At 42.6% G+C, this 16,361-nt stretch overlaps 1 protein-coding gene across 1 annotated transcript; it reads left to right on the plus strand.

The window, feature by feature from the left end:
- Window positions 1-625: 625 nt before the first annotated feature.
- Window positions 626-15,145, plus strand: LOC308299586 (annexin A1-like; the record flags this gene model as incomplete). Its single annotated transcript, XM_080743381.1, has 12 exons — window positions 626-697; window positions 1,180-1,294; window positions 1,491-1,585; window positions 2,301-2,414; window positions 2,779-2,869; window positions 3,023-3,159; window positions 3,898-3,991; window positions 9,386-9,481; window positions 9,870-9,928; window positions 13,582-13,704; window positions 13,907-13,958; window positions 15,087-15,145. The coding sequence occupies 12 exons, from the start codon at window positions 626-628 to the stop codon at window positions 15,143-15,145; spliced, it is 1,107 nt and encodes a 368-aa protein (XP_080599507.1).
- Between the last annotated feature and the right edge of the window lie 1,216 nt (window positions 15,146-16,361).

The following is a 16,361-nucleotide window of genomic DNA, read 5'->3' on the forward strand; positions in this document are numbered from 1 at the left end:
TTGAAAACAACCGTACAAAGGGAGTCACTGCAAGGTGTTGCAGAATTCACAAGATTGCTCTTTAACAGAACGGGTGAGTTTTGTTTTTGTTTGAGTGCATATAGTTTTGCCATTACATTTTGGGGGATATTAAGTGTTTCAGTAGGTGTGAATAATCTGTTGGATTGTTCTTGTTGAACAGAGTGTGTGACGTGTAATCTCTCTAAATCAGTGGTTCCCAAACGTTTTAGTTTGTGACCCAAAAGCGAAATTAGACATTTGCCAGGACCCAAACTAGTGAAGATAGCAGATCAGACACGACATGTCACAGACACGTGAGCTTGTAGATCGGCTATTTTCTCTACTTCTTAAACATTTGTTTTCTAATTTCTTAGGTTTTTCTTATATTTATTCATGACATTTCTTTATCATTTTATCTTTTATCATGACAAATTTTCCTTTTTTGTTAATGTTTTTTGAAAATGTTTTGAATAATTAAAAACCAAATAGGAGACAGAAAAATTAAGGGACCCATAAAAATATCTGTGACCCACAAATCGATCCTGACCCGCTGTTTGGGAACCAGTGCTCTAAATCACATCAGGGTCCTTATTCAGCTGTGTTTTCAATTCATAGCGAAGCAAAGATGACTTTCTTCAAGAAGTTCTTCAAAAACATTATCCATGACAGGGACCCTGATAAGGACTCTGTGGACTCAGTGAGTACCAGTTCATCACAGTTAATGTGTTAGTTAAAGTCCAGTTTTGGTGTTTATAATTATGGTCTTTTCTCTGTTGTCTTATTGAGCTAAAATTGAACATGGTCACTCTGTGTTGTGAGAGTTTCAAGCTATGAATGAACGTATGAAACCCCTTTCTATGATTTCTGAGATGTGATCAATATCAATTAGAGATTGTAGCCTGTGTCTGGCAGCAGAATATTCAGCAGTGTATTCAGGCCTGGAGTTTCACCATTTTAGCCTGGCCTTTGGTGTTGTCAAATCAGCTGGGTCACTGGAGCTGCCTGGGCGAGGCATCAAGGCGCCTCAGTGCATATCATTTATAAGGCCAAACTCTGGGGACACGGTGGCCATGTGAATACTGCCCTGGTCAATTACCAGTGGGGATCTGAGTGGGTTAGTGTATCTTTACTGTCAGTTCATTCTCAATACTTTTTCTGATTGAATGTATATATTCACAGGGCAAGGGTAAGCCATCGAAGCCGAAGCCTAAGTTCTATGGAACTGTTCCTCCGTATCCTAACTTCTCCGCCAGCAGTGATGCCTCAGAACTGCAGAAAGCCATGGAAACCAAAGGTATAAAGAACTAATTAGTGAGGCACTGTACATTATAGGCCTATACTTCTACATTAATTACAAAATGACTTAATTTCTTCAAGATTGGATTGGATCTCTTAATCCACCTTGAGAAACTTGAGAAAGAATACACATTTTTCTTTTAGTGTGTAGTAGCCGTACTAGCCTACAACATAACATATATTCGCATTCACAGGAGTAGATGAGGATGTGATCATTTCCATTCTGGTGAAGAGAAGCAATGAACAAAGACAGAGGATCAAAGGAGTCTATGAGCAATCCACTGGGAAGGTGAGTCATGGTCCTCAAAACCTGTCCCCACATAGTCCACAACATCTTGGGGGGTTGAATTATAGCTTTTAGGGTATTAAAATTCAGGCTACTTTTTATAAACATACTACTAGGTTTTTCAATTGATCATAAAGAGAAAATTTGTTTCGGCTGATTTGGTTTTGGACAGAAAAGAAGATGGCTCTTTAGTTTTTTTGAGGAGACTTATTCTTTCGTGTATCATCGTCCTTGATTGGTTGACAACATTTTATTTCACAAGATTTCTTGTTACTTGGGAGGCCATGGGGAGACGGCAATGAGTGAGTGACTGCCTGCCTACGTTCTTAAACAAAAACTAATCTGTTATTTTCAGCAAGTGACATGTCATGAGAACTTTAGTGCACATTAAAAGAATTCAATCAATTGAACATGATCTCATGTAAACATGCCGGATTTAGAAAGAAGCCAATTTCCGTCTGTAGTCCCACTGCTCCCACATATAAAACATCACAACAACATGACAAACTGAAACACAAATGAGACATGCCTACAAATAAATAAAATACCATACCTAATTTAAGCCTTTAACAAGCAAGCTAATACCTGCTATAAGTCTAATACCAAACCAATAGATATGTCAAAATAGGATTTAGATATTCTAAGATTTAAAATGATCTACAACATAATAGTGCTTTGAATACTTTATTAGTCAGAAATGCACTTGTTTCTGTTTCAGGCTCTGGCTGATGACCTGAAGTCATTCCTAAGGTCAGACTTCGAGGATGTTGTTCTGGCTCTGCTCATGGCACCTGATCATTTTGATGCCCACTGTCTCAGAAAAGCCACCAAGGTGTGTAGTTTAATTAATATCGACAGAAATCGTTTTCAAGTTCAATATTCACAATTTTTAATAGTTATTTTTGGGCTTTTATGCCCAATATTCACTCTTTACGATAGCCATGGTTACAGAGTCTTGTAATTTTAAGAACCAAGCAGTTAAATAGTTTTGTAAATGGTTTCTTATGAGGAACACCTGAATGAGGAATATGGGTTACAGAAATCAACAATGTTTTTTGAACCAGTGTTTAGAATGGATTTGAATATATGTTTGATTTTACCATTTTAATTCTTCGTTACAATTCTTTTTGAAGAATACAAATGATACATTAATTAATAATCTCTTTTTTAAACACTACCAATTGTCTATCCAACAGGGACTGGGCACACATGAAGATGTCTTGGTGGAAATTCTTGCATCACGGTCAAACTATGAAATCAATGAGATCAAGAGTGTTTTTAGCGAAGGTACAGTAATTTTATATTTGATGCTCCCAAGTCCCACTTTACCATACAACAAAAACAACCTTCGTTGTGTTATCGTTCCTACAGTATATTGCACAGTAAAATGTTTATATTTCGGAGTGAATTCCAACCTATGAAGTGTTCTCTCTCCATCAGAGTACCAGGAAGAGCTGGAGGACGTCATTAAAGCGGACACCAGTGGAGACTTCACATTGGCCCTTCAGGCCCTGCTGCAAGCCAACAAAGATGAGTACAGTGAAGTGGACTTGGACCTCGCCAAAAGGGATGCAAAGGTACAGTACTGTACTGTAGTAACATGACCAACATGCAATGCAGTGGTTCTCAAACCTTTTAATTTCAAGGACCACCATAACTACGTCGACCTCAGGGTCTGTAACCACCTAAGGAACCCTGAGTGTCCCTAGGCCTAGACCAAAGGTCTTCAACAGGGGGTCCGGGACCCCTAGGGGGTCCTCAGAGTTACTACAGGGGGTCCTCCAAATCTTTGTGTGATAGAAACTTTTTTTATATTAACCACTTGAACCCTAGCGCCCATATTCTGAGAACTTTGGCCAAAAATAGCAGATCTACAAGCTCACAATGCTATTTTTGGCAAAGAGGTTTGGTGTAGAGGGGAAAAAGAGCAGATTAAGTACAGAGTGAAAGGTCAAGTTTATTACTTATTGACGGTTCAAGTGGTTACATATCTGAAAACACAAATTGACATGAATCCAAAATACACTGATGATTGTGCTGTCAAACAATGAAACTATATGGAATCTATGAAAATGTTGTGGGGTCCCTGCTTCATCTCTCAACTAAGGGGTTCTTGGCCTGAAAACGTTGAAGACCCCTGCCCTAGACTTTTGAGAACCTGTGTGTATGTGGTCGCTTCAGGACAGAACATTGTAAAAAAGGCTGTTGGCAATTTGTGTTTGATGCTGCGTGACTGCGTGGACCTTAACTGCATTTCCCTTTGTGTATCAATAAAGGTATTGTCTTAACTGAATTTATAATAAATTCTATGACAGGCTCTGTTCGAGGCTGGTGAGAACACCAAAGGAACCGATGTCCAAGCTTTCATTGACATCCTGACGAGTCGAAGTGCTGCTCAGCTCTCTAAAAGTAAGGTTCCTTTATCCACTTTAACCCATTTTGGATCACTGCCATTTTCCTTAGCTTTCCGTAGCTACGACCAAACTGTTGGTACAAAGCCTGCAAGGTCTGTCCAAATTGTTCAAGTGCAAACCGATAGCTGGTCACATCTTATTATCTTATTACAGGCATATGTTATGTTGTGCTGGCTGTACTGGTTACTAGTGTAACAATGAGAGCTCTGGACGACGACGTGCTGTCAATATGCTGGCTTTATTCAACTAACGTGTCATACAGGTCATTCTGCATTAAGGCCACTAGGCGGCGGTGATGTATCAGTTACACAACTGAACCCATAACACTACATCCCCCTTTCTGAGTATAAACAATAAATGGAAATGTTTGTTTTTACTTAACTTTGTTTTTTCCAATACACATTCCCCCATTCAACTTAAATTAGATACATTTCAGTTATTCACTTTACTTAGTTTAACTTTACCAAATTTAACAACTACAGTATGACATTCTCTTTTTTTTTTACTTATCAAACACAAAATCAACCAGCTTAATAATATCCAAACAACATTAACCTATCTATGAAGGCGGGGTAGACTGCCCAAACCTTCAGCTGAGTGTGGGGATTATTCTGCCCCAATAATCACTCAGACAATCGAGAGTACCTGCTAAGTAACCTCAAAGTCTTTCAGGTACCCCGGTGGTCTTCTCTCTCTCGCCGGGTAGCGTCTCCCAGCCTCCGGACTCGGTGGACGCGGTTGGCGCAGCTCCGCTGGTTGACGCCCCCCTGGATCGCCGTCTGGTAGGATGTCTGGAAGATCAGCTGGTCTGGTGGGACCCACGGGTGTGCTGACAAGGTGGCTGCGATTCCGGCGCAGGATTCCCCTGGGCGTCTCGATGATGTAGGATCGTGGCATGTCCGACCTCGCCAACACTGTCCCCTTCTCTCTGGTGTCTGCGACCCACACATGATCACCTTGTTGTAGACCTGGCAGATCATGTGCTCTGTGTCTCCTGTTGAAGTTCATCTGCTGTCTCTGTCTGCTGTTCACCTCTCCTTCCTTCAGTTTTGGGATGTCTGCCCATTTCGGATCAAGAGAGGATGGGATGACAGGAACAGTAGTTCTAATCCTCCTGCCCATGAGCAGTTCTGCTGGACTGTACCCATTTGCTAATGGTGTAGCTCTGTAAGCCATCAGTGCCATGTATGGGTCTTCTGCTTTGTCCAGGAGATCTTTGATTGTCCTCACAGCACGCTCTGCCTCTCCATTACTTTGTGGAAATCTGGGACTAGAGGTGATGTGAGTGAATCCCCATGCGGCTGCGAACTGCTTAAAGTTATCAGAAGAGTACTGGGGCCCATTATCACTTTTCAGAATAAACGGGCAACCCCATCTAGAGAAAATGGATTTGAGGTGTTCAATTACTGCTACTGACGTGGTTGAAGTGAGCTTAGCAATCTCCATGTAGCGAGAAAAGTAATCTACTACTACCAAGTAGTGGTTGCTCCTCCACTCAAACAGATCAGTTCCCACTGTAGCCCATGGCCTGTCTAGAAACTCGGTCGGCAGTAGAGTCTCTTTGAAGTTAACCCTCTCCCTTGCACAAATGTCACATCTCTCCACCATCTTCTGTAGCTGCATGCTTAATCCAGGCCACCAGACTGACTGTTTGGCTCGCTCTCGGCACTTCGTTATGCCCTGGTGTCCTACATGCAGTTTCTGTAGTATGTCAGTTTGCAGTGACTTTGGTATAACTAGTCTACTACCTTTCAGTAACAGTCCATCTTGCACTGTAAGCTGGCCTGCAAACTGTTGGTAAGGTAGGAATGCTCTATCTAATGAGAATCTGTCTGGCCACCCCTCAGTGCAGTACTTTCTCACTTCTCTGAGCATGTCATCATTCTCCTGGTGTCTCTTAATCTCCTCCAACTTTTTATCTGTTGCTGGCAGGCTAGACATTATCATGTTTACATACAGGTCTAACTCTGTCTCCTGCTGTGTGTCGCTCACTCTCCCCACGGGTGCTCTAGACAGGACATCAGCAGTGGCTATGTTTTTACCTGCAACATGGGAGATGGAATATGAAAATCTCATCAGTCTCATTCTGAGTCTCTGTATACGAACAGGCAGCTCATCCAGGTTCTTCGCTCCCAGCAGTGGCACCAGCGGTTTGTGGTCAGTCTCTACATGGAAAGTGATTCCCACCAGGAAGTCTGAGAATCGCTCGCACGCCCATGTAATAGCCAAAGCCTCTTTTTCAATTTGTGCGTACCGTTGCTCTGTGTCGGTGAGCGCTCTGGATGCATATGCGACTGGTTTGAGTTGGTCATTTTGTCTCTGCAGTAGTACTGCTCCCAATCCAAATGATGAGGCATCAGCTGAAACCACTGTGTCTGCTTTGGAGTTGTAGAGTGCTAGGCCTGGAGGTGAACTGAGTGTCTTTTTGATGTCATCAAAAGCCCTCTGTTGCATTGGTCCCCAGGTCCACATATTCTTTGCTCTCAACAGATCACGGAGTGGCTGTGTTTTGTCAGCTAAGTGCGGGAGGTATTTTCCAAGGTGATTCACCATCCCAAGGAATCTCCTGACCCCACTCACATCAGTTGGTTCTTTCATGTCAGTAACTGCTTTCACTTTATCAGGATCTGCTTTGACTCCTGTAGCATCAATTATCTGACCAAGGAATTTCACACGGTCTGTGGAGAATACACACTTTTCAGGTTTCAGTGTGACACCTGCTTCTTCCAGCCGTTTGAGTACTGCGTGCAGGTTTGTATCGTGAAGGGCTTGTGTCTGTGCATACACAAGTATGTCGTCCATCTGGCATATGACTCCCTCTAAGCCTTCTAGGATCTGAGACATTCGCTTTTGGAAGTGCTCAGGTGCGGATGAGATTCCAAAGCACAGCCGATTAAAGCAGAATCTGCCAAATGGTGTAATGAATGTCGTGAGCAGTGCAGACTCCTTGGCTAAGGGAATTTGCCAAAACCCAGAATTAGCATCGAGTTTGGAAAATATTTTTGCCCCCTCCAATTGTCCCAGTGTGTGTTCAACTGCGGGAAGCATATGCCTCTCTCTCTTTACTGAGTCATTCAGTTTTGTTAAGTCGACACATATACGCACCTCGTTCTGGTTTGGTTTAGGAACGGTGACCATACCAGCGCACCAATCTGTGGGTTGTTCGACCCTGGAGATCACCTCCATTTCTTCCATTCGTGCAAGCTCCTGCTTCACTTTGGGCATAAGCGGTAATGGGACTCTCCTTGGAGTTGTCAGAGCAAACGGTTTTGCATCAGGCTCGAGCTCTATTTTATATTCCCCTTCTAGTTTGCCTAATCCTGTAAACAGCTTAGGGAATTGCTCTTTCACTGCTTTGGTGGAGTCCAGTGATATGGTGTCCACCCTGGCCACCAGTCCCAGCGCCACACTTGCTGCGCGCCCCAGTAGGCCAGACTTCAGGGTTGTGACCACATAGACATCCTGTACAGTGCTCTTGCTATTTGTTTTCAGAGTCGCTGTGAATTTTCCTGCCACATGCAGACGGTTCCTCCCAGCTCCATAAAGGGCTCTGTCTGATTTTATCAGCTCTGGAAACTGTCCATGTGCCTGGTACACAGATTCTGGTATAGCGGTTACATCAGCACCTGTATCGATTCTGAATTCTGATTCATGGTCATTCACTTTGATCTTTACTCTCCATGCTTCCTCTGTTTCCTGTGCACTGACTGAGCCCAAGAAAGCAATCTCAGTTTCCTCTTCACTGGTGGCATGGACCTCTCTGACTGCCCCAGACCGGCACACCTTTGCATAATGTCCTTTTTTATTGCAATTCTTACAGGCTGCATCTTTGGCTGGGCATTGCTGTTTGCTATGTCTTGGTGTTCTCCCACACCACTTACACCACTGTGTGTCCCCCTGTACCTGAGACTGAGGTTGCACATTCTTCCTTTGAAATTGCATTTTGCCTTGTTGCAGTGGTTTGTTATTTCTCTCTCTGTTGAATGGGCGCTGTTGCATACGAACACTGTCCATATTGGCTCCTGTGGTCTCCGCTTTGAAGTTGCTTTTAAGCATTTCCTGCTGCTTTTTAACAAGTTCACTTTGGCGGACACGAGTGACAGCTTTAGCCAAGGTTAGATCAGCATCCATTTGAAGTTGCTCAGACAGTCTTTTGTCCCTCAGCCCTACAACTATTCTGTCACGTATCATCTCGTCATGCAGCTGTCCATAACCACAGTGCTCAGATAGACAGTGCAGTGCTGTGATAAAGCTCTCCACAGATTCTCCAGCCTCTTGCTGTCTCATGTTGAATTTAGCTCTTTCAAAAATCACATTTCTGCGAACCACAAAATGTGTGTCCAGTTTTGCTTTAACTGTATCATATTTACCAGCCTCATCAGCTGTCATGCTAAGTGAAGTTATCACATCCTCAGCTTCGTCCCCCATTGTATAGATGAGAGTATTCACCTGGTTTCCTTCTGACTGTTGGTCTAGGCCAGATGCAATCCTGAACCTCTCAAATCTTCTGATCCACTTGGGCCATTCCTCTGCCCTTGTGAAATCAAAGTGTGGTGGTGGCTGCAAGCGTTCCATGGTGATGATATTTCAATCTGTGGTTCCCCTCTTCTCTAGGCGTCCACTCACTCACTCACTCACATGTGGTAGCCTGTTAGCCACTTAGCTTCTTAGCCTGTTAGCTTCTCAGTGTAGCAGCCAAGCTGTACAAAAAATAATAGTCCTTGCAGGTCCTTGCTCACAAAAAAACATCTCACAGGCAGTTTTTGTCATGAACTCCGTCTTCTGACACCATGTTATGTTGTGCTGGCTGTACTGGTTACTAGTGTAACAATGAGAGCTCTGGACGACGACGTGCTGTCAATATGCTGGCTTTATTCAACTAACGTGTCATACAGGTCATTCTGCATTAAGGCCACTAGGCGGCGGTGATGTATCAGTTACACAACTGAACCCATAACACTACAGCATATAGTTATGAATAAATACTATGTAATGTTAAAGTAAGTAAATCAATATGCCCATCTGTTATTTGTTGGGCTTGAGTTTATGATTTCAGCATTTCTTTCTCCCATGCACTCCTTTGTTTATTTCTCTAATAATAAACATGCATTTGCATAAAGCAAGCATTTGTCTACTACTCCCATGTTGATACGTGTATTCAAGTCTTGAAAAAGATCTGTTTACGGTAGCTTTAGAATGTATAAACAATATGCAATTAATGTGAGATTAATCATGATTAACTATGCGATTCATCAGAGGAAATATTTTAATCGATTGACAGCCCTAGAATAAATATAAACGTTCTGTATTTAGGTAGTTTCATCATGACCACCTGTAAAATTAAATAAAAAACTTAAAGTAAATTAATGTGCACCATTTGACCTCGTAGCGTTCCAGAAATACGCTGGCCTCAGTGATGTCACCTTACCCAAAGCCTTGGACATGGAGCTGAAAGGAGACATTGAAGACTGTCTTGTTGACATTGGTGAGAAGGATTCTTCCTAAAATGATTCCAATCAGAATCTTATTGAGTAAACAGGATTTTCATTATGGCCAGTGGGGACATTTCTTATCCCTGCTTCTGGGCAGACTGAATTAAAGACTCTATTGAAGAGAAGAAATTTAGTTTTGGGAATTGTACACTGTATGTTTGATATCAAAATGTAGTTAAGCGTCACCCCTCTGTATTATTTATGTATTCATCTTTAATATATATATATATATATATATATATATATATATATATATATATTATTTGAACTTAGGGTCATATGTGGAAATGACTATAGCGTTATTTATGTCACTGTGCTATGCGCTCTTACTCAGTGATCCATCGGGCTGCCCTCCTAAACTGTGTTTCTTTTGATGTACAGTGAAGTGTGCCTGGAGTAAGCCTGCGTTTTTTGCTGAGAAGCTCCATCTGGCTATGAAGGTATGATGTCTGCCTGTCTTTTGTGTGAATCGGGTTTAATGGAGTTACCCAGGGGGCAAAGGAAGGTGTGCTGCATTTGCCCCGACATAAAAGGTTGTCCACCAGAAATATTATCTATGACCCAGTAGGATCACAACCTATATGGACAACCCGGTCAATTTGTACGGAAAAGTTCCAATATGGCCGCCTCAATATTAGCCCCTATTAGTTTTAATGGGGGGTGAATAGGGAAAATTTTTAAACTGAGGGATATTTCCACGAAACTTCACAGGTTGATCAATGGTATACATATGAACATTTTTTGTATTGCAAGTTTCCATGAAATCCAATATGGCCGCCACGATATGGCCGCCATAATGTAAGGACCCAGAAAATAGGTTTTGCCTCTAACTTCTGAACCAGATGAGCTAGAAACGCAAACTTGGTGTCTATTTCATGGTGTCTGACCATGGGAGACTCAATGGAATAGCTAATTTTATTATTGGGTGTGTCTGGACCTTTATTGTGCATATTTGCAAGATGGTGGACTCCCAAAATAGAGCTTTAACATAATTTCTACCATGATTGTTGACTGCTTTTGCAAATACAAGCAATATGAATCCATTTGCTAAGATTTATGGCACAGAAGGGACTTATACCTGTATTATTCTTGAGTTTGCATGTTGTCAAAATAGCTGTAAACAAGATATTATATTTCCGGTCCGATTCTACTGTATGTAGTTGTAGCAATGACTTCAGATAAAATCAGAGACCAAAACAATGTATCTTAGAAATTATTTTTTTATTTAAAAAATTAATAAAAAAGAGAGAGATTATCTCAATGAAATGAATGCAACTGCCTTTTTGGGTCTTTCACACATAGACATGCACATGCTTTCCAACAACTTCAGCTTCAGGGAAATTATAATGAACACATGATTAAAACAGGCTGCATTATAATGCAAATAATTGCTAGTCACTATCACTGTCATGTGTACCTATCCTGCTGCATCTTGTCTCCAGTCATTGGCAACGACACCCCAAGTAGCATGCAATTCCCTTCTTCGCACATGAACAGTTTTTCTGGCAGCCTTTGATACAGCTACATGATATTGCCTTGTCCATTGATATAGGCCAGGCTGACTCTGTAGATGGACAGGGGACTGCCTTCCCATGGCGGCAGCATGATATAGGCATCCATATCATGCTGCCACGCACCTCCTAGACCTTCCAGAGCTGTGGGTGAGAACAGAGCAGGATGCATATCTTCCTATCCATCACATGGTCTCAGTCCTTGGACTCGCACAGTGTCGTGCCCTGCCCTTTATTCACAGCCTGAGTGGCAGAGATACCACCAGCTATCCCTTTTTCACTGGAAAGAAGGCATGGTTCAAGACCAGCATGGGTCTCCCTGCACTTCAGGAGTTTGGTGAAAATTCCTCTTATTCCCTCTCAGAGGATGTCAAGAATCAGGCTAGAGACCTCACGATAGCTGTATATGCATCAAAAGCTGACCATTCGGAGGACTTTGACCTGGCAAAGCTGAGAGTGTACAAGTTCCTAAATAACCGATCAACCCTGTTGAAGCTGCTGCCACCTACAGAAAATGCCTTTGGCCTGCACCTGAAAAGAGCTGCTCTTGCAGCCATAATAGATAAAACTGCACACATCGCGAAGCCAGACATCCCTTGCTTCACTGAATATGGATGGTCTCTCAGTGATGGGAAGGCAGTCCCCTGTCCATCTACAGAGCCAGCCTGGCCTATATCAATGGACAAGGCAATATCATGTAGAAAAACTGTTCATGTGCCATCCATCCATCCATCCATCCATCCATCTTCAACCGATTATCCGGAATCGGGTCGCGGGGGTAACGGTTCCAACTGAGACTTCCAGATTTCCTTATCCTGCGTAACTTCCTCCACTCCCTCTGGGAGTATACCGAGGCGTTCCCAGGCCAGTCTGGAGATATAATCCTTCCATCTGGTCTTAGGTCTGCCACGGGGTCTCCTCCCAGTGGGACGTGCATCGAGGACCTTCCTAGGAAGGCGCTCGGGGGGCATCCGTAATAGATGCCCGAACCACCTAAGCTGACTCCTTTCCAAGTGAAGGAGCAGCGGTTCTACTCCAAGTCTCTCTCGGGTGATTGAACTTCATGTGCGAAGAAGGGAATTGCATGCTACTTGGGGTGTCGTTGCCAAGGACTGGAGACGATGCAGCAGGATAGGTACACATGACAGTGATAGTGACTAGCAATTATTTGCATTATAATGCAGCCTGTTTTAATCATGTGTTCATTATAATTTCCCTGAAGCTGAAGTTGTTGGAAAGCATGTGCATGTCTATGTGTGAAAGACCCAAAAAGGCAGTTGCATTCATTTAATTGAGATAATCTCTCTCTTTTTTTATTAATTTTTTAAATAAAAAAATAATTTCTAAGATACATTGTTTTGGTCTCTGATTTTATCTGAAGTCATTGCTACAACTACATACAGTAGAATCGGACAGGAAATATAATATCTCGTTTACAGCCATTTTAACATGCAAACTCAAGAATAATACAGGTATAAGTCCCTTCTGTGCCATAAATCTTAGCAAATGGATTCATATTGCTTGTATTTGCAAAAGCAGTCAACAATCATGGTAGAAATTATGTTAAAGCTCTATTTTGGGAATCCACCATCTTGCAAATATGCACAATAAAGGTCCAGACACACCCAATAATAAAATTAGCTATTCCATTGAGTCTCCCATGGTCAGACACCATGAAATAGACACCAAGTTTGCATTTCTAGCTCATCTGGTTCAGAAGTTAGAGGCAAAACCTATTTTCTGGGTCCTTACATTATGGCGGCCATATTGTGGCGGCCATATTGGATTTCATGGAAACTTGCAATACAAAAAATGTTCATATGTATACCATTGATCAACCTGTGAAGTTTCGTGGAAATATCCCTCAGTTTAAAAATTTTCCCTATTCACCCCCCATTAAAACTAATAGGGGCTAATATTGAGGCGGCCATATTGGAACTTTTCCGTACAAATTGACCGGGTTGTCCATATAGGTTGTGATCCTACTGGGTCATAGATAATATTTCTGGTGGACAACCTTTTATGTCGGGGCAAATGCAGGTTTCCTAAAAAAAGGCTGGTTTGCCCCCTGGGTAAGTGTCATGTTTAGCCTCACAAACTGTTTGCAATTTCACTCCCTTCCCTACTCACTACAGTGCACAATATAGTGATTAAGATTCCTACTATTTGTCACATACATTGCGAGAATGTGAGAATGGTTCTCTGTGTTTGACCCATCTCACTGTGCCACAGCTGAAATACAAGCTCACGTCGTGTCGCAGATGCAACCGTTGTGAGCTTGTAGATCACACTCTGCTGCGATGCCGGAACTGCCGCGCACCTTCTGAGCAATGCACGATGGGACGTTGGAAACTTGTAGATAGGCGGTTGAAGATGTAAGCCATTTACCATGAGAGGGAGTGGGTTGTTGGCTGATTTACCACTGTTTCAGGGTTGTGGCACGAAATTGGGTCTGTTTGGCCTATTATGTGTCCATTTGGAGTTCTGTAAGGGTCCTTTTGGTTCCATTTATACTCTTCAGACAGAGTTAAAGGAACACTGAGAGTTTTGCTGTGCAGTTTACCAGGGCTGTCTGTTCACAGGGACATGGCACATGTGATGACACTCTTATCAGGGTGGTGGTGAGCCGCTCTGAGGTGGACCTGAAGAAGGTCATGGATGAGTACAAGACCATGTATGGAAAAACTCTACAGGAGGACATATTGGTAATGTGAAACACCACTATTTTACATGCATGTCAGTCTGTCTGTATGTATTTTCAAGATGAATTACAATGTGTCTCATTCTATGGCTGTCATGGCCCATGGTTAAGCAATAGATTTGTTGTGTTGCTGCATTCTGTGGATTTGTGAGGTTACCGGCGTTTGTTGTATTCTCACTGATTACTTGTTTCTCTTGCTTTGACAGGCGGATACCAAGGGACATTATGAAACAATCCTGCTGGCATTGTGTGGAGACGGTGAACCTGTTTAAAATGTTTTAACTTTGTGGTGTTTTTTTTCACATTACTACTACAAGCTGTGAATTTGCTGCTGAGATATCTTTAAAATAATAATCTTACTAATGTTGTCCTGCAAGATTTAATGTTATAATAAAGCTATTACAAACACTTGCCAAGTTTACTCATTTGACAACAAATATTCAGATAATATAATGGGAGGAAATATTGATCCTATAATTATAGACAAACTATATTATGTATTTAGCAATTATATGTATTGTTGTATAAGCTAAATAGTAAAGTGGTCTATGATTTTTTTACAGTATATTTTACAGGCTGCACTGAACCCAACTGTAGCACAATTATATTTTCTGACTAGGCCTGCAGGCGGTTATTTAAAAGAACACGGTAAAACTTAAAGGACAACTCGGCCATAAATAACATCTAGGCTCATTTTCCTACTTGTATTGATCCCAAAACACTGTCCATGCCTCCATGGGGTCTATTAGGCAGAAATGTTCCTGTTGTCCAGTTTCCCCAGCAGAACCCAGCAGCCCTCATATAGCATAGAGAGGAGCCCATAAGCCTATTGTTTTTACTTTATTTGTTGCGGTGTTTTTCATGAATGTGTTACTAGTTGTCATTACTAACACATCCATGTCTTTGTTGTCCAACAGTCAAACACAAACCGTCACAGTCTCATACATCATGTTTTGGGATGAGCATTTGGAACTGACAATTCACTAGTACAGACCACAACTTCAAACCAAACCTTTTCAACATTCTTTATTTAGAAAAGTAGATGGAACCTGTCCGTATGACAGTATGAGAATTGGTTATGCATGGATGGAATGGCGGGGGAAGAGAATGGGTGAATGTCGCTGGGTAGGGGATGAGAAGGGATAGGATAGGGAGTGAGGGATGAAAGTGAGGTTGAGTGGGCCGTGATGTGAGAGAAGGGGAGGAGGGGGGAGTGAGGACAGTGGGTGATAAATTTAGGTTTAGGTGGTCGGACCACCCGGCACCTCCACACGGTGCATAAGAAGCGCTCCCTAGCTCCGGTTCAGCCAAACAAAAGCTTCCATGGGTGAGGTTTGCCTGGAGCTGTGGTGTGATTTCCAATAACGCGGGCACGGATGGCAACAGTGAAGGGGGGAGGTGAGGATGTAGGGAGTGAGGATGAAGGGGCAATGAAGAGGATGTGAGCTGGAGTGAGGGAGGGGGGAGGGAGGGATGATGTTGGCGAGGGAGGGAAGCGTGAATGGGGCGCAAATGAGTAAGCGGCGAGGCCGAAGGCCTGTAGGGTGTAGCCCTGAATGGGGATGGATGAATGTAGGGGAGGGAAGCATAACCATAGGTTCCAGGGGGGTGAAGACCCTAAGTATTTGGCTTGGGATCTGAGAGCGATGGCGTTCTCATCTACAGTCGTCCGTGGACTGGCCATCACTATCTATACTATCTGGAACCTGAAACTGGAAAGGTAGGTTATAACAGTAATAAGGGAGAGAGGGTGGGATGCGAAGTAATATGCACGAGAGACAGGAGAGACTGGCAGGTTTAAATACACCTCCTTATTGGCAAAGGGTGGAGCATGAATTAGTTACTATGGCAGCTGTGCCACTGTAGATGGCGAGGGATGGAGCTATGATCAGTTACCATGGCATATAATTTGAGGGAGGAGTCGACTCAGTTACCGTGGTGATAGATAAGCTTGTGGGTAGTAGGGATGAGTAGGTGTGGAGTAGGAGGAAGAATGTAATAATCTCATTTGAAGGCGTAGTCTTCCTCCTGAACATATGTTGTACCAACTCCATTCAAAGTGACTACGGCCATTCACAGCATGTCTTTTCCGGGACTTGGCAAAACACAGAACAGCCTAACATCTGTTTAGCACACTACGGCAGCTTGTGTGGGACAACCAAGGCATGGAAGTGTTTGTAATGATAACTAGTAACCCCACCGAGAAAAACAATCTCCTTTAACTGCAACAAATAGCGTAAAAGCTATTAGACCACTTTTAGACACCGTCTAAAAGTGGTCTAATAGTGGTATAGATTTGAAAGTTTTTTTGTCGTCTAAACTTAGACTAGACGACTAATAGACGTCTAATAGTCGTCTAAATATAGACAGTCTGCATTTGGACGACTATTAGACGTCTATTAGTCGTCTAGTTTAAGTTTAGACAACAAAAAAACGTTCAAATCTATACCACTATTAGACCACTTTTAGACGGCGTGCTTAGTGGGGGGCTTCACTCTAAGCTATGAGGGCTGCTGGGTTCTGCTTTGGAAACTGGACAACAGGGGCATTTCTGCCTAATAGACCCAATGGACAGTAATTTGGGATCAATATAACTTATATTGATCAATCAACAATCAACAATTAGGTGTTATACGATATGGCAACAGCCAGACTCTCCCG

This window comes from Nannobrachium achirus, assembly GCF_963921795.1.
Source record: "Nannobrachium achirus genome assembly, chromosome: 15".
Lineage (NCBI taxonomy): Eukaryota > Metazoa > Chordata > Actinopteri > Myctophiformes > Myctophidae > Nannobrachium > Nannobrachium achirus.